This window comes from Neoarius graeffei, chromosome 10, assembly GCF_027579695.1.
Source record: "Neoarius graeffei isolate fNeoGra1 chromosome 10, fNeoGra1.pri, whole genome shotgun sequence".
NCBI classification, from domain to species: Eukaryota; Metazoa; Chordata; class Actinopteri; order Siluriformes; family Ariidae; genus Neoarius; species Neoarius graeffei.
In genome coordinates this window covers 31,701,460-31,726,459 of record NC_083578.1, presented here as the reverse complement: position 1 = coordinate 31,726,459, position 25,000 = coordinate 31,701,460, and the positions used below count along the sequence as shown (strand labels likewise).

Here is a 25,000-nt window from a genome sequence, read left to right as displayed (position 1 = left end):
TTTCGACTACAACCGCGCTGAACCGTGCTGGCTGGAAGTGGGTGGACACATTGGGTGGAGTTAGCGAAAGTGGGTGGACGTCACGTGATGTCGTTAGGCAGCGCAAACAGTGACATCAGTGAGCTTTTAAGCGGTAGTCTCACGACCCGAATAGTAAACAATAAACATGGAGGACATGGAGTCGTTAGTGTTGCTGGTCTTGGTGCTGTGGCTTGTTGTCACCGACAACGCCAACAGATACTGGCAAGAGCGTATAGATGAGGCGAGGTGCATAAGGCTCCAGAAATTCTCGTAATTCGTAATTCTTCTTCTTCCGGGTTTACGGTGTTTACAGATCCCAGCGTGCTCGCGGGGCGTGTGTGGGCATGTGAGGACACTCCTCCTCACCAATCAGTGCACATGGGAGTGTCTGCTCACACCCCTAGCCCCACTCGGCTCGGTTTGGCTCGCTTCAGCCCCACTCCAAAACCGTGCGAGTTTTGGGGGCTGAGCAGGGCTGAAGCGAGCTGAGTCGTGCTGCTCTGAGGTAGTTGAAACGCGAGCCATGTCGGGCTGAAGTGAGCTGAAAAAGGGTAGTGGAAAAGGGCCATATTTATGACCATGCACCCAGAGATGACAAACAGACAAACTCTTTGTCTTAGTTTCCCAGCATTCAACTTGCTTCAACCATTTTACATTTTGAAGAATAAAAAGAAATGTAAATACTCCTAGTAAACAAGGGAGGGAGGGAAGACTTATGGCCCTTTTCCACTACCCTTTTTCGGCTCACTTCAGCTCACTTCAGCCCGACACGGCTCGCGTTTCGACTACCTCAGAACAGCATGACTCAGCTCGCTTCAGCCCTGCTCAGCCCCCAAAACTCGCACGGTTTTGGAGTGGGGCTGAAGCGAGCCAAACCGAGCTGAGTGAGGCTGGGGGCGTGAGCAGACACTCCCCTGTGCACTGATTGGTGAGGAGGAGTGTCCTCACACGCCCACACACGCCCCACGAGCACGCTGGGATCTGTAAACCCGGAAGAATTACGAATTACGAGAATTTCTGAAGCCTTATGCGCCTCGCCTCATCTATACGCTCTTGCCAGTATCTGTTGGCGTTGTCGGTGACAACAAGCCACAGCACCAAGACCAGCAACACTAACGACTCCATGTCCTCCATGTTTATTGTTTACTATTCGGGTCGTGAGACTACCGCTTAAAAGGTCACTGATGTCACTGTTTGCGCTGCTTAACGACATCACGTGACGTCCACCCACTTTCGCTAACTCCACCCAATGTGTCCACCCACTTCCAGCCAGCACGGTTCAGCGCGGTTGTAGTCGAAATGCAACTCCAACAGCCCCGCTCAGCTCAACTCAGCCCAGCTCAGCACGGCACGGCTCAGCCCAACTCAGCTGCATTGGTAGTGGAAAAGCGGCAATAGATGTGGAGGTGGATAGATAAGAGACACAATGAGATAAATAAATAGATAGGAAAGAGGTATACAGATGGATAAGAGATTGATAGGAGAGAGCGATAGACATAATATAGATAGATAACAGAGTGGTAGACAGACATAAGAGACAGAGAGGAAAGATAAAAAGATAGATAGAATAGTGAGATATATAGATGGATAGGACAGAGTGGTAGACAGTTAAGAGAGAGAGAGACAGACCGACAGATAGATAGGAGATAGACAGACAGGAGCGAGCAATAGACATATATATGAGAGAGAGAGAGTAAGAGAGACAGATAGATAGGAGAGTGGTCAATTTGTTTACTTTTCATCGTCTTGTTTAGACTTTCGTCGAACATTACGACGAATCCACCACTTGCCTCGTTAACGTCTTTGACCAACTCCTTCGTTATATAAGGAGCAAGACCGAATTTTGTTATGCAAGACGTTTTGTTTTTTCCACAGGAGAATGTTGTAGCGACTTCCGAGTCTGGGAACATAGCCTTAAAGAGTTCGCTTATGCCCTCATTCGAGCTGTATGAGTGGTGTTCCGTAATTGTTTTTAAAATCCAGAGCACCTCTGCCCGAAGTGTCGGGGTTCCACCGACACCCATCATGCCACTGCTCGGCCCTTGTGTTGTTGCTAGCCTTGCCGATGATGTCTGGCTTGGCTGATGCTGCTGACGTTCGACAGTGGTGCTAGTGCCAACTCCAGGTGCATTCAGAGATTGAACCGTGCAGAACTGAGCGATGGGCTGGTGGCGGTGGAGGGCAGATGCAATGTGCTTTGAGCTCTTCATGTGAGACTCTAAAGCGAAATGACCTATAGTGGACAACTTGAAGGTCTTTCGACAAACACAGCATCTTGCTTCAACGTCGCTTCCAGGAACCTCCCTCACCCAATCACGATATCTTTCATCTGAAAGCCACTGCTGATTAAAATGACACTTCCCCATGCTGCGATTCGCGGAGTCTCCTCTCCACCACGGACTCCGACGATTGCGCCGGCGCGAAAATGTATCAATATTGTTTCTTTCTTTCTTTGCGCATACTCCAAGAAATTCACTGATGTTACGCAAAACCCACGTTTTCACATTGTAGAATAGTATGAGTAAATTTAAGACCTTTGTTTAAAAAATTTAAATTGCTTTGCCCAAGTCTAAGACTTTTTAAGGCCTTAATTTTGGAATATTAAATTTAAGACTTTTAAGACCCCGCGGCTACCATGGCTAGGGACTGCAGTTGACTTGCTGACTTTGGGACTACGGTTGTCGTGAACGGTTTTGCGCCCGGGTTTCCGTTGGTGGGGGGTTTATAGCATCAATGAAGCTGACTTTATGTTAGGACTGTTAATGTTATAGTCATGTTGTCTGTTGTTGCCCGGATGAGGATGGGTTCCCTTTTGAGTCTGGTTCCTCTCGAGGTTTCTTCATGTCGTCTGAGGGAGTTTTTCCTTACTACCGTCGCGCTCATTGGTGATAGATTAGGGATAAAATTAGCTTATATTTTAAGTCGTTCAAATTCTGTAAAGCTGCTTTGCGACAATGTTTATTATTAAAAGCCCTATACAAATAAACTTGACTTATTGCTCGTGTGTGTGTTCACTGCTTCAGATGGGTTAAATGCAGAGAGGAATTTCACAAGTGTGTGATGAATAAAGTTGTGCTTTCTTTCTTAATTATAAAATGCATGCTGCTCAACATATTGATATACATATCTCCAAATCTTAGCTAAATCACTGCACAATCTTCTGATCTTCCCATGGAAGACTGCATGGCTCCTATCTACTTTAGGACATTATCTTGTATAAAGTGCTCTGTGAGTCTAGAGGCATTTCTGCAAGTCATTGGAGTGCTTCTTCTTCAGGTACATAAGTAACCCAGGAGTCAGCCAGAAGTACAGCTCACATTACTCTTTTTCTGTACTTTACAATATTTCGAGATGTGATTCGTCTTCTTAAAATTTTCTGCCTCATAGAAGTGACGGGCGGCATGGTGGTGTAGTGGTTAGCATGGTCGCCTCACAGCAAGAAGGTTCCGAGTTCAAGCCCAGCAGCCGGCGAGGGCCTTTCTGTGTGGAGTTTGCATGTTCTCCCCGTGTCTGCGTGGGTTTCCTTTGGGCGCTCCGGTTTCCCCCACAGTCCAAAGACATGCAGTTAGGTTAACGTGGGGCAGCCTTGGGCTGAGGTGCCCTTGAGCAAGGTACCCAACCCCTGACTGCCCCCCGGGCGCTGTAGTGTGGCTGTTCACTGCTTCAGATGGGTTAAATGCAGAGGATGAATCTCACTGTGCTTGAAGTGTGCATGTGACAAATAAAAGGTTGTTCTTTGTAACCAGAAGCCAAAAGGTGCCATGGATGAATCATGGCATAAATTGGAGGTGCCCTCATGTCTCAAAGGAGTCATTTAAACATCCAACCTTGTTAAACTCCATTCTTAATTCACAAGAATTAAGATTCTACGTTTGTTTAAAAAAAAAACCCACACAAAATACAATGAAACTAAACATCTGTTCAGTGGACGTTTATCATAGTCCCTTTCTACTGATGGATGCAGGGAAATGGTAGCTGAAAGTGTGCAGTGCTTCTGATGGGCTACAGAAAAAATAAATTTACACTGATCAGCAATAACATTAAAACCACTGAATAACATTGCCTTGATGGCACAAGGGGGACCTACAAAATATTAGGCTGGTGGTTTTAATCTTATGGCTAATTGGTGTACACCTATAAAGTGACCTGTTTTACTTGATATATGAAGTAGCCCATAATTTTAAGGAACAATCTAATAAACGGATGAAAATTAAAATGTTAAATGAATAAAATTTTGTGAGGGAACCCCCCCTACCAAAACAGCACTTGTTAAAGGGTGGGATATATTAGGAGGCAAGAGAACAGTCAGTCAGTTCTCAAAGTTGAAGTGTTGGAAGCAAGAAAAATGAGCAAAACAATAGAAATCTGAGCGACTCTGCCCATTTGTGATGGCTAGACAACCGGGTCAGAGCATCTCCAAAACAACAGGTCTTTTAGGGTGTTCCTGGTAAGCAGTAGTTAGTACCTACCAAAATATTCTGTTGGGAAACCTTGGGTCCTGGCACTCACGTGGAATGTTGACATGTACCACCAACCCAGACACTTTCAGGAGAATAACGTACCCTGTCAGAGCCGTTTTAGCAGCACAAGGGTTAGGCACACAATATTAGGCAGGTGGTGGTTATGTTATGACTGATCGGTGTACACCTATAAAGTAACCTTCAAGATCATTAGTGTGCTTGAAAAAGCACAGTATTGTTCTTAAGTTTTATTTTTTTAAATTATTATTATTCGTTTTCACCCGTCTTTTGGATCCACTACTCCTCCTAGGGCTTTTGAGATAGAGACACCGTTCCAATGCTGAAACGTAGGGCCTGATCTGGAATGATGTGCTTGTTCAAATGGTTGCGCTAACCCTTGTCGTTCGTCCGGTATTCCCGTTTTTCGGTAAAATTCCGTGCCATTGAAATGAATGGGAGTGATGACGTCATAAGGAGCTCCCCCACTCTAGACATTAGAGCGTGCGCAGCAGAAAAAAAAAGAAAACTGCGATTTTACAGCCAAAATCCATGTTTTAAACCCTGTAAAACCTCTGAATTAAACTGAAAAACATATAAAAGGGTGGAGAGGAGATTTCACTGCACGAAGCGCAGTAAAATCTCCCTTCAAAATGCTGTGAAAGAGTGTGACGGGCTAAGCCGTGACGCTGACATAGCGCGCAGGCAGCCATTTGCCGGCATTTTTAAATCACTGCTGTCCTGTCACTATTGCAGGACCCCTATAGATGACAATGGATGACAATAGTGTTGCACTATTGCATATTCTTCATGTGTATAATCTTTGTCTAGTCTCAAAAAGTAAAAATAATCCACACTGGATGTTAAAAACTGCATTTATTGGTTAAAACCTTTACTACAACTCCGGTAGCAATTCACTCACCAGGCATTCAAAACGTTCTTCCGTGTCTCGTTTGGGGAAACAGATGGACTGTTCCACTGTGGGGGGGGAAAATAGAGGGGTGTCCCGTAGGGCTGAACGATTTTAAGAAAAAAATTGAATTGCGATTTTTCTGGCAGATATTGCGATTTCGATTTCAACCACGATTTTTTTTCTTTAAATCAAGTTTCAGTGCAAATTAATTAATACAATGAATTCCATAAAGCTAATGCAAGAATGAAAACTGAGGTCAACAGATTTCAAATGTAGGCCTGTTTATTAACATTGAGTGCCTGAGGAACAAGTTATAATAACTTAAAATAAAAAGAGAGCCATCTTTCTTAAGTAAACTTTTGCTTCTTTTACTTTTCCCATCTACAACATATCAGACATAAAAAAAGGTTGATCAATGGCTCAGCAGCATCAAAATATTGCACTTTTGTAAAAGAATGTACATAAGCATTATAAATTATAACTAGAGCCAACAATTCCCCTGTGGGAAATAAGAGTGATGCAGTGGCTGTAGCAGTCACTATTGCAGGGCCCCTCCCTCCTGTGTGTGTGAGAGAGAGAGAGAGCAGCCCCTCCCCCACCCGTGCGCTCAGACACAGAGAAAGCACACTTTTTCCTCACAGCGCTCCCTCCAAACAACGGGGATTTACACGAAAACGGAAGGAGATATTCACAAAATTCTTTCACACTGAGTGCCACAAGGCTTTCCTGAACGTAATTTTTTTTGTCTGTAGTGTAAAAAATGAGGACAATTTATTGACGAAACAAAACATGGGTCAGTTTAGGAGCACTGAGAAAAACCGCGGCTTTGACGATCCCAAAATCGTGTTGTCTGAGATCGCGATTTTCGGTCGAAAACGATAGATCGTTCAGCCCTAGTGTCCCGGGTTCTTTGTGGAGCAGCCCATTGTGACCATTCTGACGAGGGTGTTTTAGAGGTAATGACTTAAAAGCCATTTGGAGGGTTCAATAAGGTATTTTTGTGCATGTCAGTTATTGTATGTATTTTATAGAATGTGAGAGAATGTGGCTTCATTTGAGCAAACACACTCCAGCAGTTTCTACAGAGGAAATGCAATCTAGTTTTACTTGATACCTTAAGCAGCGAATAATTTTCAACTACAATAATCTGAAGTTAACTTGGGATGAAAATTAAATTGAAAATTAAGATATTAAATTTTTTTGGGGGGGAGGGATTACAAAAACTGAATTTCTAAAGAAAAATTTCACATCACAGTCCAATTGGAGGAGAAAATTTACATTTATTATTTTATGCAAAATTGTCAAGCACATTTTGAAATATGTAAATTTGTAAAGCAAGTAGCACAGACTGAGGCCTAAAAGCACAAAGGTATTCAGGACAAGTGTTCTGTATAAAGGGTGCGTGTATTGTAATCTTCCGTCTTGCTGGTAAAATGGGGAAGTAGAGGGCTTCCGCTTGAACATGGCTTCCCCACACCAACAAAGTAGAAAGGCACATGAGTGATTTGCCCATTCGACCAGCACTGCAAACAGAAATGATTACCAGAAAAATCAGTACAATTCACAACTGAAATTAAGCAAGTTGGGCAGCTCAGAGTAAATTCTCCTCAAGTTTTAGACTGACAGATTAATCATTAAAAAGGGGGGGGGGGGGGGGGGGGAGTAAAATGCACTCTTATTATTGAAATGACACCACAGGTTGCAGTTTCCTGCAATTATTGATGTACCTTACATAACCATTTTCCAAAGTGCTGAATCAGGGATCAGCAGGCACTTAAAAACTGACCTGCGTTTCCACCGTGCGGAACCGCTACAGTACATAGTTTCCTAATCCATGGCATAAAAATATTAACGGAGGACAGCTTTAAGGTGTTTAGAGTCTACTCTGATATTAAAAGCTTTAATTTAATCAAATTATTAATATATCATTAATATATCAGTTTCTGAAATACTCAAACCTAGCACCAATAGCCATGCCATGCTTAATGTCACAGAGGTCACATTTCCCCCATTCTGATGTGAACATTAGGCCATTATTAAAAAACTTTCTGTTTCCGGTCCACCGGCTGGGTGAGTGCCGTTTGTGCGGTTGAAATTGTTTTTTTAACGCCGGTTTTTCAACATTTTTTTCGGGTTCATAAATCTAAAATCAAACTTGACATTTACGCATTCCGCGCAGAATATAGAATCGAATCAGCTCTGCGCATGCGCCGTGTGGCACAAAAAAATGGCAGCCACCATGAAGGAAGCAGATCCGGAGTTTTCAAACATTTGCTTAAGTGTGAAATCGCAAAATGGTATTCTAGCGAACAACAAAATAGTAAAGATTCAGCAAAACAAATCATTCAGTGATCATTTTAATAGTGTAATTTCATCCGAACTAGGCCTAACGCTCGATTTAGAACTACAAAAAGTCCGTGTGTCGGACCATCACAAACCGTTACTGGAAAATTCGTTCGATCTTGATCCATCCGAGACGTTACAAACAGCTTTTGAGTTTTGTTATGTGAAATTCATTACCTACTTTGTTAATGACCCTGACGGATCTGTAGGAGAACCTAATAGATCTATTCAAAATGAGAACGGAACTGAACAAAAAAATGCGTTTACGGAACTAATGCAGGTTGGCTGGACAGAATTAAAAACTGTCTGTAGCAAATAAAAAGAACGAATTACACAACGAAATTATAAAAGACATCCAGACAGAAGGACCTTGTCTATCTAGACATACTGGCCAAACTGAAGGAACAAATGTAGTAATGAACATTACAAACTGCTTGTGGTATTTAGACGGCCGCCAGGACATAATCAAAGAGGCAGTGAAATGCCGAGGACTGTCTGTGGTGACGCCTGTTCCTGCATGGTAGGTTTTATAACAACATTAAAGTTTTTGTACAAGTTTCAGTTGATTAAACGGTCATATTTTATTAAATGTGTCTGCTTTTGTAATAAAAAAAGTACTGAAAGAAAAAGCAAACAGCATTGCGATTTCTTATCCATCCATATATATATTATATAAAATAAAAAAATTTTTAAAAAAATCCCTCTCTCCCTACTGAAAATTTTTTTGCTCACCCGGTGGACAGGAAACGGATTTTTTTTTTTTAAGGATGGCCTTAAAGCTAGACTGCCTTTCAGATTTTTCAAGTGTAGGTCATAAAAAGAATTTTCCCCGACACCCAATTATTTTTGTTTAGTGGACCGAAAGCTACTGAATTCGAATCACAGACTTCCAATTTTATTAGTTTTAACAGAACAATTAATGAATTTAGGGCCATGTGGCCCTAAATTCTCCGCTATTTTTTCCTGCTTCACCCTGACCCAATTCAAGATACTACGTCATGCATTGTGGGATACAAATTTGAAACAGGAGAGAAAAATGGAGGACGTGAGTGTGCAAATGAAACGTGAAAGACCGACTACAGTAACGAAAAGTCAGAAGAAAAGATGTTATGTTGCGAAGGAAAGGAAACGCAGGACCGAACTAATAAATATCAGCGGTCAGCGAGCACCTCAGTGTGATCAGCTGTTCGTTTAGCGACAGAATGATGCAACTGTCAGTGCACAGTCAAGGTAAACCTGTGCATGTGCATATGGACTTCCTCTGTCTGCTTGACTGCACGAAACGAGCGATTTCATGCGCGTTATTTGCTCGGGAATCCCCTCAAATCAAATAACTTCCCAGCCACAGAATGGCCTGATGTTTTGTCAGATTATTACAGAAATAAACATGCATCACAATGACCAAATTTCAGATGGAACTAAATTCCACCGATTTTATGAAATCAAAAGGCCGTCTCGCTTTAATTGAAGCTCTTGACTTGTATCTGCAGGATTTTATGCATTGCTCTGCTGTCACGATTGGCGGCCGATTTCTAAAAGGATTACTTCAAAATTACTTCCAACTTTTCATGATTGCCAGAGTTCTTGACTGTACAACTGACTGTTACGCCTCCCGTGCACGTTCTTGAAAATGAAATGGCAGACACGCTCCTTTTCTGTCCCTTTTTACACTAATGGATCTGCATGATTAAATTGTTGATCATGATATTTTAGAGGGGAAAAACTATGATCAGGGAAGAATCAATATTGCACAAGCCTTTTATTAACATATAATAAAAACACTCACCACAGTGAGCAATGCACCATGCTGAAAGTGAGGCTGAAACTGCATCAGTCGGGACTCTGCTCCGGCCTCCCCCTTCACAAAACCGCTAAAAATAAAAGTGCAAAATAGTTGCACACAAATACATTATCTTCAAGGCTGTGGATTCTACTTCCACCAGTCTATTGCATAAATCAAATCAGTTTTAATTCCACAAATAAAAAGTTAGACAAAATCTATGTTGTGATACTGAGTGTTTAAAGTGCACATCACGGGTAAATTCAGGAGCAAGATCAATGTAATTCTCATATTTTATATTAAACTTTGGTCAACTATCTGTAACATTCTGCATTCTCTGCAATTTTTTTACCTTGCACAATACCAGAAAAATTCAGTTGAAATCAAGCCATCTGAGGCGAATTGGTCCGCCTCTGAAAAAACTTGGCATTTGGATTTCCCGGCAAACATTAATTTTCGTGACGTCGCGTGCGGGACGCCTCCCTCTGAATCCTACGTCAGCGCTGGTTTGTTTATGAGAAAACGACCTGGTGGTTTTCTGCAAATTTCTTCAACGTTATCACATAATTATTAAAATGGTTAACAGATGTATCGTAGGAGGGTGTAGCAACACCAATCTTGATGGGATTAGTACTCATCGTTTTCCAAAAGACCGGACAATGAGAGAGAAATGGGAGCGCTTGGTCTACACAGGCTGTGCACTGAAACCATGCAAAGCTCGCGCAGCCTGCTGGCGCTTCCGCAGGTGACGTCACAAATCTGGCTCCAGACTCCCTTGGGATTTTTCCAGACACGTTTTATTTTATTTATTTTTTTGCTGTAGACAGATGGCCTTGTGCAAAATTACCCTTCTGGATGAGTGTGTAAAGGGACATACTTTCAGATTAAAAAAACAAAAAACAAACAAAAAAAAAAAACACAAAATTGGTCCAGAATATGCACTTTAAGCAGTACAGCTCTACCCTCTCCAATTTAAACCTGCAGAGAAAGGGGAGGGAAGAAAAACAACAACAACCCAGAACCCCATCATTCATTAATTACATATAATACAGCCTAAAATTCTGTGAATCCCCAAGTTTTTTTGTTTTGTTGTTTGTTTTTTACATACATGCACATTGTATGCGTGTGTTCTATGGAAACGACTGTTTTACTGGGAAATACGCCACTCACATTTGTGTCAGAAAACAGAATCCAGGGACACGTCTGCCCGGGGGCATTTTGAGTTATTGACAGATTCAGAAAGTACAGTTTCTAAGCTTTCCAATGATGCCTTCCATGTGGAGATCTGACAATATTTGAAGAATGTGTGGCCTTTTGAAAGTGTATACTTCTTAAAACAGAAAAGGGAGAAAATCGCCCTCAAAGTTTTCCATCTCAGCTACTCTGGGTGTAGGGCGGGCACATAATGCTGCTCATTTGCATGACATTAAGGAAAGCTCTACCCCCTACTAGCTAGCACGATGCTACTTTCATGTAAACAAAGATCACCACGTCAATTTTCCTTCCATGCAAAGTATGCCCAACACAATTATGAAGTACAAAAATAAATCCTAAAGTATACTTTAACGTTTTGTGGTTGAAAAATTACTCACACCGTAAGAAAGAAAGATAGCACAATGATGACACAACTAACACAACACTAGTTTCATGTAAAGCCTCGGTCACAACCGGCCGTACCGTGCTCCTATGGCCGGTCTACATGCAAAAAACGCAAGAAACGCACGGAGAGCACGCAAGAAACGCACGAGAGCACGCGTGTGATGTGCTGATTTTCGAGCTGCAGACTGGCTGCAGACCGACCGCAGAGGTTCTTTGTCATGTCAAACAAACTCTACGGGCGCTTACGTTTTTTCAGGTTGCAAGACAAACTTACGGCCAAAGCACATCTTTCTTCGTGAACAAAAAAAAAAAAAAAAAACGCAGCGATTTGGGAAACGCCAAAAATCGTACGTCCGGTTGTGACCTAGGCTTAACCAAACCACAACACTCTCCGTTACATGCAAAAATAACCACACAGCCTTAGATTAATAAACTCACCCCATCAGAAAGAGAAACGGCGCCTTGCACACACCAATGCCTCCGATGGAATGTAATCCTAGAACGGTCCGTGTATCATCCGATCATTCAAGTATTCCATTCAATCTGGAAAACGAGGTTGCGTTTTTTTTTTGCTAGAAATGGTTATCTCCGATGTAAATACCGTGCGTCTGTTTGCTTCGCGATGTTTCAGCTCCTCTGTGCTCTGTTTAGCTTCCTCATTCCATAGTGAAATTACACGCCTGTATGCAGGTTAAGTAGCCATGCGCTCAGCTCGCATCATACAGCTGATTCGCGAAAACAAAACAAAAGACTTAAATCATCATGTGAATGGCCCATATGGTAATTTACCCACACCCCCCAGCAGGCTACAGTCCTGACAAAAACGAGACAATTTGCAACAAAAAAAATGTATGCTTTTCCAACAAAACAATCTATTATCTGAAATACTGATTGCATTCTTCAAGATCTCAACTTGCACATGATGGAAAAAAAACAAAAATCACAAATTTCGAAAAAAAAAATGCTTCTTTTGCGATTATCTCGGATTCGTTTCGGCCGACATGTGTCCCTGGATTCGGTGAGGGGTCACATTTTTCCATACAAACTACATCCGGGACATGAGGAACCAAAAGCGTGACACAAATCTCTGTCACTCGTGAGGAAATCGATGAATTGTTTTGATAAATCTGGGTACTTTTTGTTTGTGAATGTGTCTATATAATAAGAAAATCACACGCTGGCTTGAAGAAATGAAGTTTATCTTCTTGTGTTGAAAAACCTCGCATTTTTCCTTCAAAATACATCCCGAACCCGAGTGACATATTTCAATAATATTGGTTGACTTTGAGTGGTCTATCAGATATATTCCATTCAGCTAGCATGATCTTGAACTCAAATAAATATATATATATATATATATATATATATATATATATATATATATATATATATATATATATATATACACATATATATATACATACACACACACACAAGAATATATATAAAATCGTTAACCAGTAAACACTGTTCGTTGCTGCATCTACCATGCAAAGCGAAAACCATACATCAACGTCCAGAAATACCACCAAAGTCTTTGGGTCCGAACTCCTCTGAGATGGACTGACGCAAAGGGGAAGAGTGTGCCGTGTCTGCTGTGTCCACGTTTCAAATTACTTTTGGAAAATCATGGATGTTGTATCCTCCAGGCTAAAGAGGCAAAGGACCATCCAGATTGTTATCAGCACAAAGTTCAGAACCCAGCATCTGTGATGGTACAGTGGTGTGTTCGTGCCCGTGATCTGAAAAGGCACCATTCAAATGCTGAAAGGCACATAGAGGTTTTGGAGCAAAATACGCTATTATCCAGACTACATCTTTTTCAGGGACGTCTCTGCTTATTCCAGCAAGACAATGCTAAGCCACATTCTGCAAGTGTTACAACAGCATGGTTTCATAGCAAGTGTGCGCAGGTGTTAAACTGGCCTGCCAGCCTCTCACTGAAAATGTATGGTGCATTATGAAGCACAAAATACAACGACAACAGAGACCCTGCACTGTTGAGCAACTAAAGTCGTATATCAAGCAAGTTGTTAAAAGAAAAGGTGATATAACGTGACCCTTTCTCAACTTTTTTTGAATGTGTTGCAGGCATCAAATTCAGAACGAGTGCATATTCACAAAAATGAAAATGTTCATCAGTTTGAACATTAAATATCTTGTCTTTGTATTCAATTGAATAGAGGTTAAAAAGGATTTGCAAATCATTGCATTCTGTTTTGATTTAGGTTTCACACAGTGTCCCAACTTTTTTGGAATCAGGGTTGTGAGGTTTTTTTTTCCCCTCCCCTATGAAGAGACAGAATTTTGTTTGCCATCATATACTGCAAGTAATCAGAGAGGACAGGAGTTACACAGGAATCCAACTGGGCCTTGAAGAGTTCACATTTGTACTGCTGTTCGCTAAATCAGACTAATAATCATTGGCAATACTTTGACCATAAAACGTAGTATTTTTTCACTGAATCATGATGCTCACCATGGAAGTAACTCAAAGATGGGGCTGGAACGCGTTTTAAATACAGCAATGATGGCAGAATGATTGGAGGAGTCTGCATTTCCTGTTAAAAAAAAAAAAAAAGAGACTTGTAAAGAATATATATGTTATATATTTGTCATATACTGTACATATATTTTTTTAATTTACTGTCTGAAAATTGGATTCACTGGTATTTGCTAAAAGGATTTAGTTTCTCTCAAAACTTAGAAATATAAAACCACCATTTTCAGTCGACAACCTGTTCAATTCACTGACAAAATAAGGATCACGCAGCTTCCCTAAGAAGTATAAAACCCTCATGATGGGAACAATCACTATGATGGTGAGAGGTTACAGCATACTAGAAATAAAGGAGTTGTGCACTGCCACAATGCACATTATGCAGGCAAGCAATAGAGAAATGTGTGTTATTTACTAGCTGGGAGGTCCGTATCGTGAAATACCGTGACGGAGGTCTTGAAAGTTCAAGGCCAAGGTCACAGTATTTCACCATACAGACCGACCTTAAGCTGGTAAATAATATATTAATTTTTTTCTTTACCAAATTCTAACAGAAAATGAGAGCGCCCGAAAGGGAAAACCGAGCCGAGCCGCCATTTTGAAATCTCATTCACGGCTGTAATGCAAATGGCTTCCTCCTCGGTATACAAGTGCACTTCCATGGCAGGAAAAAAAAAAAAAAACTACATTTTGCCGCCTATGTAGTCCCCTATTTATACAAATAGGAGTCATTCAGGATTCAGCCATGTTTTTGCTTGGCGTTAGCAAGTTAGAGGTTTTAGCTTTCTCCTGAAATGTTTTCTTTTATTTTGTCTTCCTCAGGGTAGTAAAGCTCGCTTTCACTGTGAACACAGTCATTATCCATGCTGTAAAATTTATGCTATTTTCCTGAGAAATGCCGGCAAAAATTTATAAGATTTTTGATAATCTTATAAATAAATCTTATTAAAAATTTTTTAAAAAAGATAAATGTTGACCAAAAAAAGCTACCATGTTGTTTGTTTGTTGTGAATGAGTGAGTCACCAGAGGTCCGTAACCGGGATCCGTACGTAGGATACGGACCGCTCGCCAGCCAATCAGAGCGCAGGATTTGATGGAAACCGCACCGTGAAAAAAATTAAATATCTTAATACCCTCACCCCTGCTAGACAACACAGTCAAAACCTATTTAACAGGTTAAAATATCCACTCACAGGCCACTTTATTAGGAACACCTGCACATTCAGTTACGTAATCAGCCAAATCATGTGGCAGCAACCCAGTGCAGTCTCCCCCCCCCAAAAAAAAGCAGCAGATACAGGTAAAGAGCTTCAGCTAACGTTCACATCAAATATCAGCAAAAAAGAAGAAAAAGAGTGCGATCTCTGATGTTGATCATGCCAGGGTTATTGGTACCAGATGGGCTGATTGAGTATTTCAGAAACACATGATCTCCTGGGAATTTCACACACAAGTTGATACAGACTGGTGTGGAAAAAACAAACATATCCTTGGGGCAGCGGGGGTGTGGCCAAGCAGCAGTCTGTGAATGGAGGGCGGGGTCAGGGAAGGTAAGTGGCTAAGTCATTCCACCTGCTGTTAATTAATGTGCATGTGTGTGTGTTTGTTTGTTACAGGGATGAAGCATAAAAGGAGAGAGAGCAGAGAAAGGGAGCTCTCTCCCCAACCACAATGCATGTGTGAGTGAGGGAAAAAGTGATGAAAGAAAGCTGAAAAGCCAGAATAAAAATATTTGTGTAAACATCAACTCTCATCTGCCATGCTTCTGTGCTCCACCCACATCAGGAAGTGCTACAGTGATGCTGAAACCTGGGAGCACAGAAGGGAACCACTCCATGGAGTCCTCGCCATTCGAAGAGCCCATCCTTGCCCTCACTACCGCCCAGCAGAACCAGCATCAAGCGCTGATCACCCTCCGAAAGGAGCAAAAGCAATGTTTCGAAGCCTTGATGCTGGCCCAGCAGGAAGATTGCCAGGTGTTCCAGCACCTGCTCACGTCAGCAGGGGTGTCGACCACCGCTGCCGCCACCCTTACGAAGATGGGACCGCAGGATGATCCAGAAACGTTCCTCGCTCTCTTCGAGCAAGCAGCCAAGGCATGGGGGTGGCCGCTGGAGCAGCACGCCTCCCCCCACTCCTGACTGACAAGGTGCAGCTCACAGCACAGCAGCTCCCTGCTGACAGCCGGCTGGTCTACGTGAACCTAAAGAAAGCCATCCTGCAGCGGCTCGGCCGCTCCTCGGAGCAACATCGCCAGTGTTTCCGGGCACTGGCATTGGAGGAGGTCAGCCGGCCGTTTGCATTTGGCTAGCAACTCCGGGATGCCTGCCAGCGGTGGCTGAGGGCGGAAGACCGCGATGCCGATGAGATCATAGATCTGGTGGCACTGGAGCAGTTTGTCTCTCGACTTCCAGAAGGAACGGCGGAATGGGTCCAGTGTCATCACCCGGCATCGCTAGAACGAGCCATCGAGCTGGCGGAGGACCATCTGGAGGCGGCTCTGAAGGCAGGCAGACAAGGCGTCTCCCCTTGCTTCCCTTCCCTCTTTTCTCCCCGTCTCTCGTCCCCCTCTCCACCCCATTCCCCTGCCACGGAGGCAGCAGCTGGCTCCTCCCCAGCCGGCCCGTTGCACCCGTGGTGTCCTTCCCTCTCCTGTGTGTGTTGTCTCCCCCTCAGGTGAGTGACACCCATAACACCAGTGCAGAGGGAAAGCCTGGGCTGGAGCGCTGGCGTGACGGGGAATCGGAGCATCTCCAGGGTTAGAGCTCCGCAAGGGAAGTGGGTGCTGTAATCCGGATCCCCCCCCGACGCGCCAGAAACCGCCCCCCAATCGGGCCGGAACGTATCGCATACCGGTGAGTATTCAAGGGGCTACATATCACGCTTTGGTGGATTCCGGTTGTAATCAGTCCTCAATTCACCAACGCCTGGTGCAAGGTGAGGCATTGGGGGGAGCACAAGCAGTGAAAGTGTTGTGTGCGCACGGGGATGTTCACCATTACCCTCTAGTGTCTGTCCAAATTCTATTCCGGGGCCAAATGCATAGAATAAAGGCGGCGGTTAGTCCCCGTCTCACCCACTCGTTGATTTTGGGTACTGATTGGCCGGGATTTAAAAACCTAATGGAGTATTTAACACGCAGTGGGTCCTGCACTAGTAGGTCACGGGAAGATCCCGGTGTGGCGTTGACTGGAGAAGCTGTCGCAGAGCCGTCTACATCAACACCGCGTCAGAGCGAGGAGCAGCCTGCTCCTCCTCCCTCCCTTGGGGATCTCTTCTTAAAGCAGTCGCGAGACAAGACTCTGCGGCATGCGTTTGACCAAGTGAGAGTAATCGATAGTCAAACTCTTCAGCCAAGCGCAGCACCAACCTTCCCCTATTTTGCCATTATTAAAGATAGATTGTACTGAGTGATGCAGGACACTCAAACCAAGGAACAAATAACCCAGTTGTTAATCCCAAAGAGCCGTAGGGAACTCGTGTTCCATGCGGCTCACTTTAATCCCATGGCTGGACACTTGGGGCAAGATAAAACACTAGCCCGAATAATGGCCCGGTTCTATTGGGCAGGGATGCGCGGGGATGTCCGTCGGTGGTGTGTGGCATGCCGTGAATGCCAATTAGTAAATCCCGCAGCCACCCCAAAAGCGCCTTCGCGCCCTCTTCCTCTAATCGAGACCCCGTTTGAGTGAATTGGGATGGATCTCGTCGGGCCATTAGATCGGTCAGCACAGGGATATCGCTTTTAGTTCTAGTGGACTATGCAACACGATACCCAGAAACAGTGCCTCTCCACAATATCTCAGCACGCAGTATTGAGGAAGCGCTCTTTCGCTTTATCTCCCGGGTCGGGATTCTGAAAGAAATCCTGACAGACCAAGGCACTTCATTTATGTTACGCACACTGCGCGAGCTGTATGGGTTACTGGGGATTAAGTCTATCCGCACCAGTGTCTATCACCCACAAACGGATGGCTTAGTAGAGCGATTTAACCAAACACTCAAAAACATGATCTGTAAATTCGTAAGTGAAGATGTGCGCTCGAACCCCTGTTATTTGCAGTACGAGAGGTCCCGCAAGCTTCCACAGGGTTTTCTCCCTTCGAATTATTATATGGGCGTAAGCCGCGTGGCATTCTGGACGTGCTACGGGAAAATTGGGAGGAGGGACCTTCACAGAGTAAAAATGAAATCCAGTACGTTCTTGACCTGCACGCAAAACTCCACACCCTCACGCACCTAACCCAGAAGAATTTATGGCAGGCACAAGAACGTCAAAGCCGGCTGTATGACAGGGGCACGCACCTTAAAGAGTTCGTATTATTGCCCATGTCGAGTTCTAAATTAGTCGCCAAGTGGTAAGGGCCCTTTGAGGTCACACGGCGAGTCGGGGACGTCAACTATGAGGTGAAGCAAATGGATAAGGGAGGGGCACTGCAAATCTACCACTTCAACCTTTTAAAACACTGGAATGAAGGGGTCCCTGTGGCATTGGTAGTCCCAGAGAAGGCAGAGCTGGGGCCGGAGGTAAAAAAGATAACATCTCGAACCCCTGTGGAGACCACCTCTCGCCGGACCAACTCATGGAGGTAGCCAAGTTGCAGAAGGAATTTTCCGATGTGTTCTCGCCCCTTCCTGGTCATACCCACCTCATAGAACACCTCATAGAACACCACATCGAAACAACCCCAGGGGTGGTAGTGCGTAGCCGCCCTTACCGATTGCCCGAACACAAGAAAAAGGTGGTTCAGGACGAACTCAAGGCTATGCTCGAAATGGGCGAGGAGTCCCACAGTGACTGGAGCAGCCCAGTGGTCCTGGTTCCCAAGACCGACGGGTCGGTCTGGTTCTGTGTGGACTACAGAAAGGTCAACGCAGTGCCTAAATTTGACGCGTACCCAATGCCTCGCATTGATGAGTTGCTTGATCGGTTAGGCACTGCTCGCTTTTATTCGACACTGGATCTAACAAAGGGATACTGGCAGATCCCCTTGACTCCTTTATCCCAAGAGAAAACGGCCTTTTCCACACCATTTGGATTACACCAATTTGTCACGTTCCCTTTTGGGTTGTTTGGGGTGCACGCGACGTTCCAGCGACTTGTGGACAGGGTCCTCCGCCCTCACACTGCCGCCTATCTAGACGACATCGTAATTTACAGTAATGATTGGCCATGGCACTTGGAACACCTGAGGGCCGTTCTAAAGTCGCTGAGGCGAGCGGGCCTCACAGCTAACCCAAAAAAAGTGTGCGATTGGGCAGGTGGAAGTATGGCATCTGGGTTCCACTTGGGCCATGGGCAGGTGCGTCCCCAAATTAACAAGACCGCAGCAATTGCGGCCTGCCCGAGGCCCAAGATCAAAAAGGAGGAGAGACGGTTCTTGGGGCTGGCTGACTATTATTGTAGGTTTCTACCAAATTATTCGGATGTCACCAGCCCGCTAACCGATCTCACTAAAAAGGGGGCTCCAGATCCGGTCCAGTGGACGGAGCAGTGCCAACAGGCCTTCTCTGAGGTAAAAGCTGCACTGTGTGGGGGGCCACTTTTACACTCCCCTGACTTCTCTCTCCCCTTTATTTTGCAGACTGATGCATCGGACAGAGGGCTGGGGGCCGTTTTGTCCCAGGAGGTGGAAGGCAAGGAGCGCCCTGTGCTGTACAGCAGCCGCAAACTCTCTATGCGTGAAAGCAGGTACAGCACAATCGAGAAGGAGTGTCTCGCCATCAAGTGGGAGGTCCTCGCCCTCCGATACTACCTGCTGGGGCACCCTTTCACTCTCTGTTCGGACCACGCGTCCCTCCAGTGGCTCCACCGCATGAAGGATGCCAATGCGCGGATCACCCGTTGGTATCTCGCCCTCTAGCCATTTAAGTTCGAGGTTATCCACAGGCCAGGGGCGCAGAAGGTGGTGGCGGACTTCCTGTCCCGTCGGGGGGGGGGGTTTCAGCTTCAGGCCGGATGGCTCCCCGGCTTGAGTCGGGTGGTGGGGGTATGTGGCAGTGGGGGCGTGGCCAAGCAGCAGTCTGTGAATGGAGGGCAGGGTCAGGGAAGGCAAGTGGCTAAGTCATTCCACCTGCTGTCAATTAATGTGTGCGCACGCGTGTGTGTGTAGGGATGAAGCATAAAAGGAGAGACAGAGCGAGCGCGCAGAGAAAGGGAGCTCTCTCCCCAACCACAATGCATGTGTGAGTGAAAGTGATGAAAGAAAGCTGAAACTTTTTTCATTAGTTCTTAGAACTGCTGGACGAAGTAACCCCCCTTTTTTGTGGCTGCATGACAGGAACTGCAGACAATTGTACTTCTTAGAATGCTGCTTTGAAGGACTTTTTGAAGGACTTCCTACCACGAAGTAGGAGCTTTTATTTTAAAAAAAGGCACAAAAAGAACCACAAATTGTTAGTGTAAGGTGATTGGTCCAGACGCAAGTATACATTAGTTGAACACATGAGCCAACGCAGCACCGACGACCACCATTTTATAAAAACCTGTGTACATCGTTTGGGGTGAAAACAGCAGCTCTTAATACTGGATTTAAAAAAAAAAAAAAAAAAGGGACACACGTTTCCAGTCTCGCTGAACCTATATGCGATGGAGAAAATTCAATGTGATTTTGACACATCTCAGCGAAATATAAACATTTTAAATCAAACTAAATATTATTGTCCATGTGCTCATTTCTGGGTTTTTTCGCCATCACATAAGAAAACCTGTTATAAATGTTAGACAAACATTTTAAGCAATAATTTTTCCACAATTAATTCATGCTCTGTAATGTAAAAATATGTTTAATGTGAACATTTACTGAAGCCCTTGACTTGTGTCTGCATGATTTTTTTTTTTTTGCGCATTACCCTGCTGCCACAAGATTAGCTGATCAGATAACTACATGAATGTGCATGTATACCTAATAAAGTAGACCACGAGTTGGCCTAGTGGTTAGCGTGTCCGCCTCTCGATCGGGTCACACCAAAGACCATCATAAAAATGGTACCTACTGCCGTCTGGCAAGGCACGCTGCAATACAGACGCAAGTGGGGAGTCAAACCCTCACAGTTACCAGAGGACTAGCCCCCCACTGTAACCCTAGCTATGTAATAGGTGAGAGGCTGAGGGCCACGGAAACGGAGCTCGGCGCCACCCTGTGCACCTCATGGCATGGGAAGGGACTTTTGACCTAATAAAGTGGAGTAAGTGTATCTAATTTAATGACCAAAAAAAATTACAAAAATAATACATTTTATTTTTTTCGTGTTCCAAATCCTGCGCTCTGATTGGCTGGCAAGCGGGTCCATATCCTACAATACGGACCCCAGTTACGGACCTCTGGCGACTCGCTCGTTCACAACAACAAACGTAGCAATTTTTGTCAACATTTATTTTCGCATTTCTCAGTATAATAGCATTACTTTTACAGCATGGATAGCGATAACGACAGTCTTCACAGTGAAAGTGAGTTTTACTACCCTGAGGAAGAAGAAATAAAATAAAACATTTCAGGAGAAAGCTAAAAACCTCTAACTTGCTAACGCTGAGCAAAAACATGGCTGAATCCTGAATGACTCCTATTTGTATAAATAGGGGACTACATAGGTGGCAAAATGTAGGTTTTTTTTCCAGCCATGGAAGTGCACTTGTATACCGAGGAGAAAGCAATTTGCATTACAGCTGTGAACGAGGATTCAAAATGGTGGCTCGCCTCGGTTTTCTCTTTCGGGCGCTCTCGTTTTCTGTTAGAATTTGGTAAAGAAAAAAATAAATATATTATTTACCAGCTTAAGGTCGGTCTGTATGGTGAAATACCGTGACCTCGCCCTTGAATACTGACCTCAGCCCAGAGGGCCTCAGTCAATACTTTTCAAGACCTCGGTCACTGTATTTTACGATACAGACCTCCCAGCGAGTAAATAACTTTTTTTTTTTGCAATCCAAATCCTGAGCTCTGATTGGCTGGCGAGCGGGTCCGTATCCTACGGTACAGACCCCAGTTACGGACCTCTGGCGACTCACTCGTTCACAACAACAACAAACAGTAGAATTTTTTGTCGTCAACATTTATCTTTTTTTTTAAAATCAGATTTCTAAGGTTATCAAAAATCTTATAAATTTTTGCCAGCATTTCTCAGGAGAATAGCATTAATTTTACAGCATGGATAGCGATAACGACAGTCTTCACAGTGAAAGCGAGTTTTACTACCCTGAGGAAATAGTAGTAAAATAAAACATTTCAGGAGAAAGATAAAAACCTGTAATTTGCTAACACCGAGCAAAAACATGGCTGAATCCTGAATGACTCCTATTTGTATAAATAGGGGACTACATAGGCGGCAAAATGTAGTTTTTTTCCTGCCATGGAAGTGCACTTGTATACCGAGGAGAAAGCAATTTGCATTACAGCTGTGAATGAGGATTCAAAATGGTGGCTCGCCTCGGTTTTCCCTTTCGGGCGCTCTCGTTTTCTGTTAGCATTTGGTAAAGAAAAAAATATATTATTTACCAGCTTAAGGTCGGTCCGCATGGTGAAATACCGTGACTTCGGCCTTGAATACTGACCTCGGCCCAGAGGGCATCGGTCAGTACTTTCAAGAACTCTGTCACGGTATTTTACGATACGGACCTCCCAGCTGGTAAATAACGTATATCTTACTGTCTGGAATCAGTGTTACATATGCACTGAGAATTCTCAGGATACTAAGAAGGAATTGGTATAAATTTCATAAAATGAATTAGAAAATTATTAGCAAAACTGAAAATTCACCTTGACAATTATTTTTAAAAAATGACAAACTGTGTTTCAAAAATACATAATTAAAATATGTATTTTAAACATTAGGGTTCTGCATCGTGATGGACACACTGTGGCACTGCTGCACTAAATAAATTCACAAGGCCTTTCTTCTACCTTTCAGAAGCACAGCCAGCCTCTCTCCAGTGGGATCCCAGGCAAGAGACTGAACCTCTCCTCCAACTCTGATTAGCACAGAATAAGAGTCGTTTCAGTAAATATATCCATGTAAAAATAGAATAATACGCATTACATCTCCAGGTGCACAAAAAGACAACTTACCTGAGGTCACCGTCAGGCCCACTGAAGGTAGTCTCAGAGAGATCAGCCACCACTGCAGCAGACTTGGGTCCTCCTGAAACCAGTGATATTAGTCAATTAACAAGATACTCTCATCATTATACACTTTTGTGACAAGGACAATCAGAATATATTTTTCTAACGTGCTTGAAAGGAACGGATATAAATCTAGTACGAGTATTAAGAACACCAATGGAGAATGCAAAAGGAAACTTTCAATGGATGAGGCACGAGCAGTCAAAACAATAGCCCCCAAGCACAACTACGCCATCACATGTTTACCGCAATGCATTGTGGGGGATAGCCGGGGGTCGGTAGTTGAGCGATATGACGGAGGTCAGATTAATCTTATGTGAGAGCGATGTGAGAGGAGCGATTCTGCCATGCTCCATCGTGGAAGACAAGGAAACTGGTGATTTAAAGAGGTGGATAGCATGTTGAGGTTTTACAGCAGGAAAATCGGAATCGAGATCAAGCCTGGTGAGAAGGTAAGAGTCTAGACCGAGTCTACCACACTGTACAGCATCATCAAATTTCAGAATGTCTCATTTATGAGGACATATATTGCACCAGCTAAACTTTATCAAGAAAACAAATCTGAATATCTCTCTGAAATTGGCTGTAATGTCTATAGTGTTCATGGTGAAGTTACATGAAAGGAGATACGCAGAGCCATGGCCTCACTTTTGTTTATAAATGCCTTGAGACCTCAAGAATGGCACAGGAATAGTTTTAAGCGTTAAATCCAATATCGTAAATTTTATGATTAAAGTGATTCATATAGGTAGCGGTCTGAGTGAATGACCTTGACATCTGTGACATCACAGCAGGAAGTCTGTCAGTCTCGTTGCCATTTCCGCTATACTATAACACAAAGCTGACTTCAACGCCGATCCTCCATTTTGAGCTAATTTATCGCCATGCCACGTAGATGTGTTGCTGGACGATGCAGCAACACGACAGAAGGTGGATTCATGTTGTATTCATGGCCCAAGAATGTTCAAACTGCAAAGATTTGGACGTGTTCTGCAAGGGCGGCTATGAAGTGGTCTCTCCTCTGCTCTGCACATTTTACTGAGGACTCGTATGAGACCTCTGATCTGTTGAGGAGCGTTGGCTATAAGCCCGTATTCAAAGAGAGTGTAGTACCAACAATTAAAGGAAAAGAAAACTACAAGAAAAGGAAAGTAAGTTCAGTTGCGCCAGTTCTCCTGGAGTGTGAGCCAAGAGTTGTTGCTAAAACCCGGGACGGAACAGGACGGGACATATCGCTCGGGCAGTGACCTCCCCATGGTTGTTGCTAAAACCAGTGACGTCCCGTCCCGGGTTTTAGTAATTGCCTGAGCCGAGCAGTAATGGTGGAGTACTCAGTATGGAGAAAATGGAGAATGAGTGGACCAGCCGACTGATTTCTCTGTTGGATATGCTTGCCTCAGCAGCAATCTCTCACCCTTACCTGCAAGAAGCGAATGAATGGAGAACTGAACGAACAACTGAAAGTCAGATTGTTTCAAAACAAAACAAGTCGGCCACAGGGTCGGCCTTCAAGAAGTGAGGACACAGATGGGTAAGCTGCGACTCTCATTTGGATACAAAACAACAAAAACATGTTTTTCACGTTGCATTTAGATTAATACATGTAACTTGTATTGTGTGTTTAAGTTACCGGTATAAGATTATTTAATTTGCTTCAGAATGTGATTGCCTCAGTTCATCTGATTATTTAATTAGCCTTTTACGTTTTATCAGTGAAATTGCATGCATGTACATGTATGTTGCATAAGTTATAACACCTATCCTGTTTTAATGAGAGTCAACCCACAATCAGTGAAGTCAAATCAGTCTTAGTTGAGCAAGTCTGGAACGATATTTCTTACTTTCACCGTAAATTTTTATTTATATGACTTTGGTCTATAGCTGTCAAAGGCCTCGGCCTTAAAACCGGTTCCCGCTGTGACGACACGCGCTCAGGACTGGCTGGCTCAGCAGGGCAGCTTGAATGCCAACTTTGCGGTCGATTTTAACTCTCAAAAAAATAAAAATAAATAAATAATAATAATTATATATATATATATATATATATATATATATATATATATATATATATATTTTTTTTTTTTTAAATTCCCATTTATGCAGCATACAAGAGTCAAGGATGGAGATACTATCCACTCAGAAATGTATTTAAAAATAAAAGGTTCCGCGTATCTCCTTTAAGTACATATTTTTCCCCACCAGAGAAATGTACGCTACAAACACTTGTCCAGTTCGATTTAATTTGAAGGTTTTTGTTGTGGATTAAA

At 43.6% G+C, this 25,000-nt stretch overlaps 1 protein-coding gene across 2 annotated transcripts in view; it reads right to left on the bottom strand.

Moving 5' to 3' along the window:
• Positions 1-6,651: 6,651 nt before the first annotated feature.
• The window catches only part of aaas (achalasia, adrenocortical insufficiency, alacrimia), a 104,473-nt gene continuing 86,124 nt past the window's right edge, over positions 6,652-25,000 (bottom strand). The window contains exons 13-17 of one of the 2 annotated variants that reach the window (XM_060931708.1): positions 22,680-22,752; positions 22,515-22,582; positions 13,593-13,674; positions 9,521-9,605; positions 6,652-6,914 (exon numbers count right to left, since the gene is read on the bottom strand). In XM_060931708.1, coding sequence (XP_060787691.1) covers positions 6,765-6,914; positions 9,521-9,605; positions 13,593-13,674; positions 22,515-22,582; positions 22,680-22,752 — 458 coding nt within the window. In that variant the 3' untranslated portion in view covers positions 6,652-6,764. Of the gene's footprint in view, positions 6,915-9,520; positions 9,606-12,534; positions 12,856-13,592; positions 13,675-22,514; positions 22,583-22,679; positions 22,753-25,000 lie in introns of those variants that run through there. The other variant, XM_060931709.1, reaches the window with a different exon arrangement.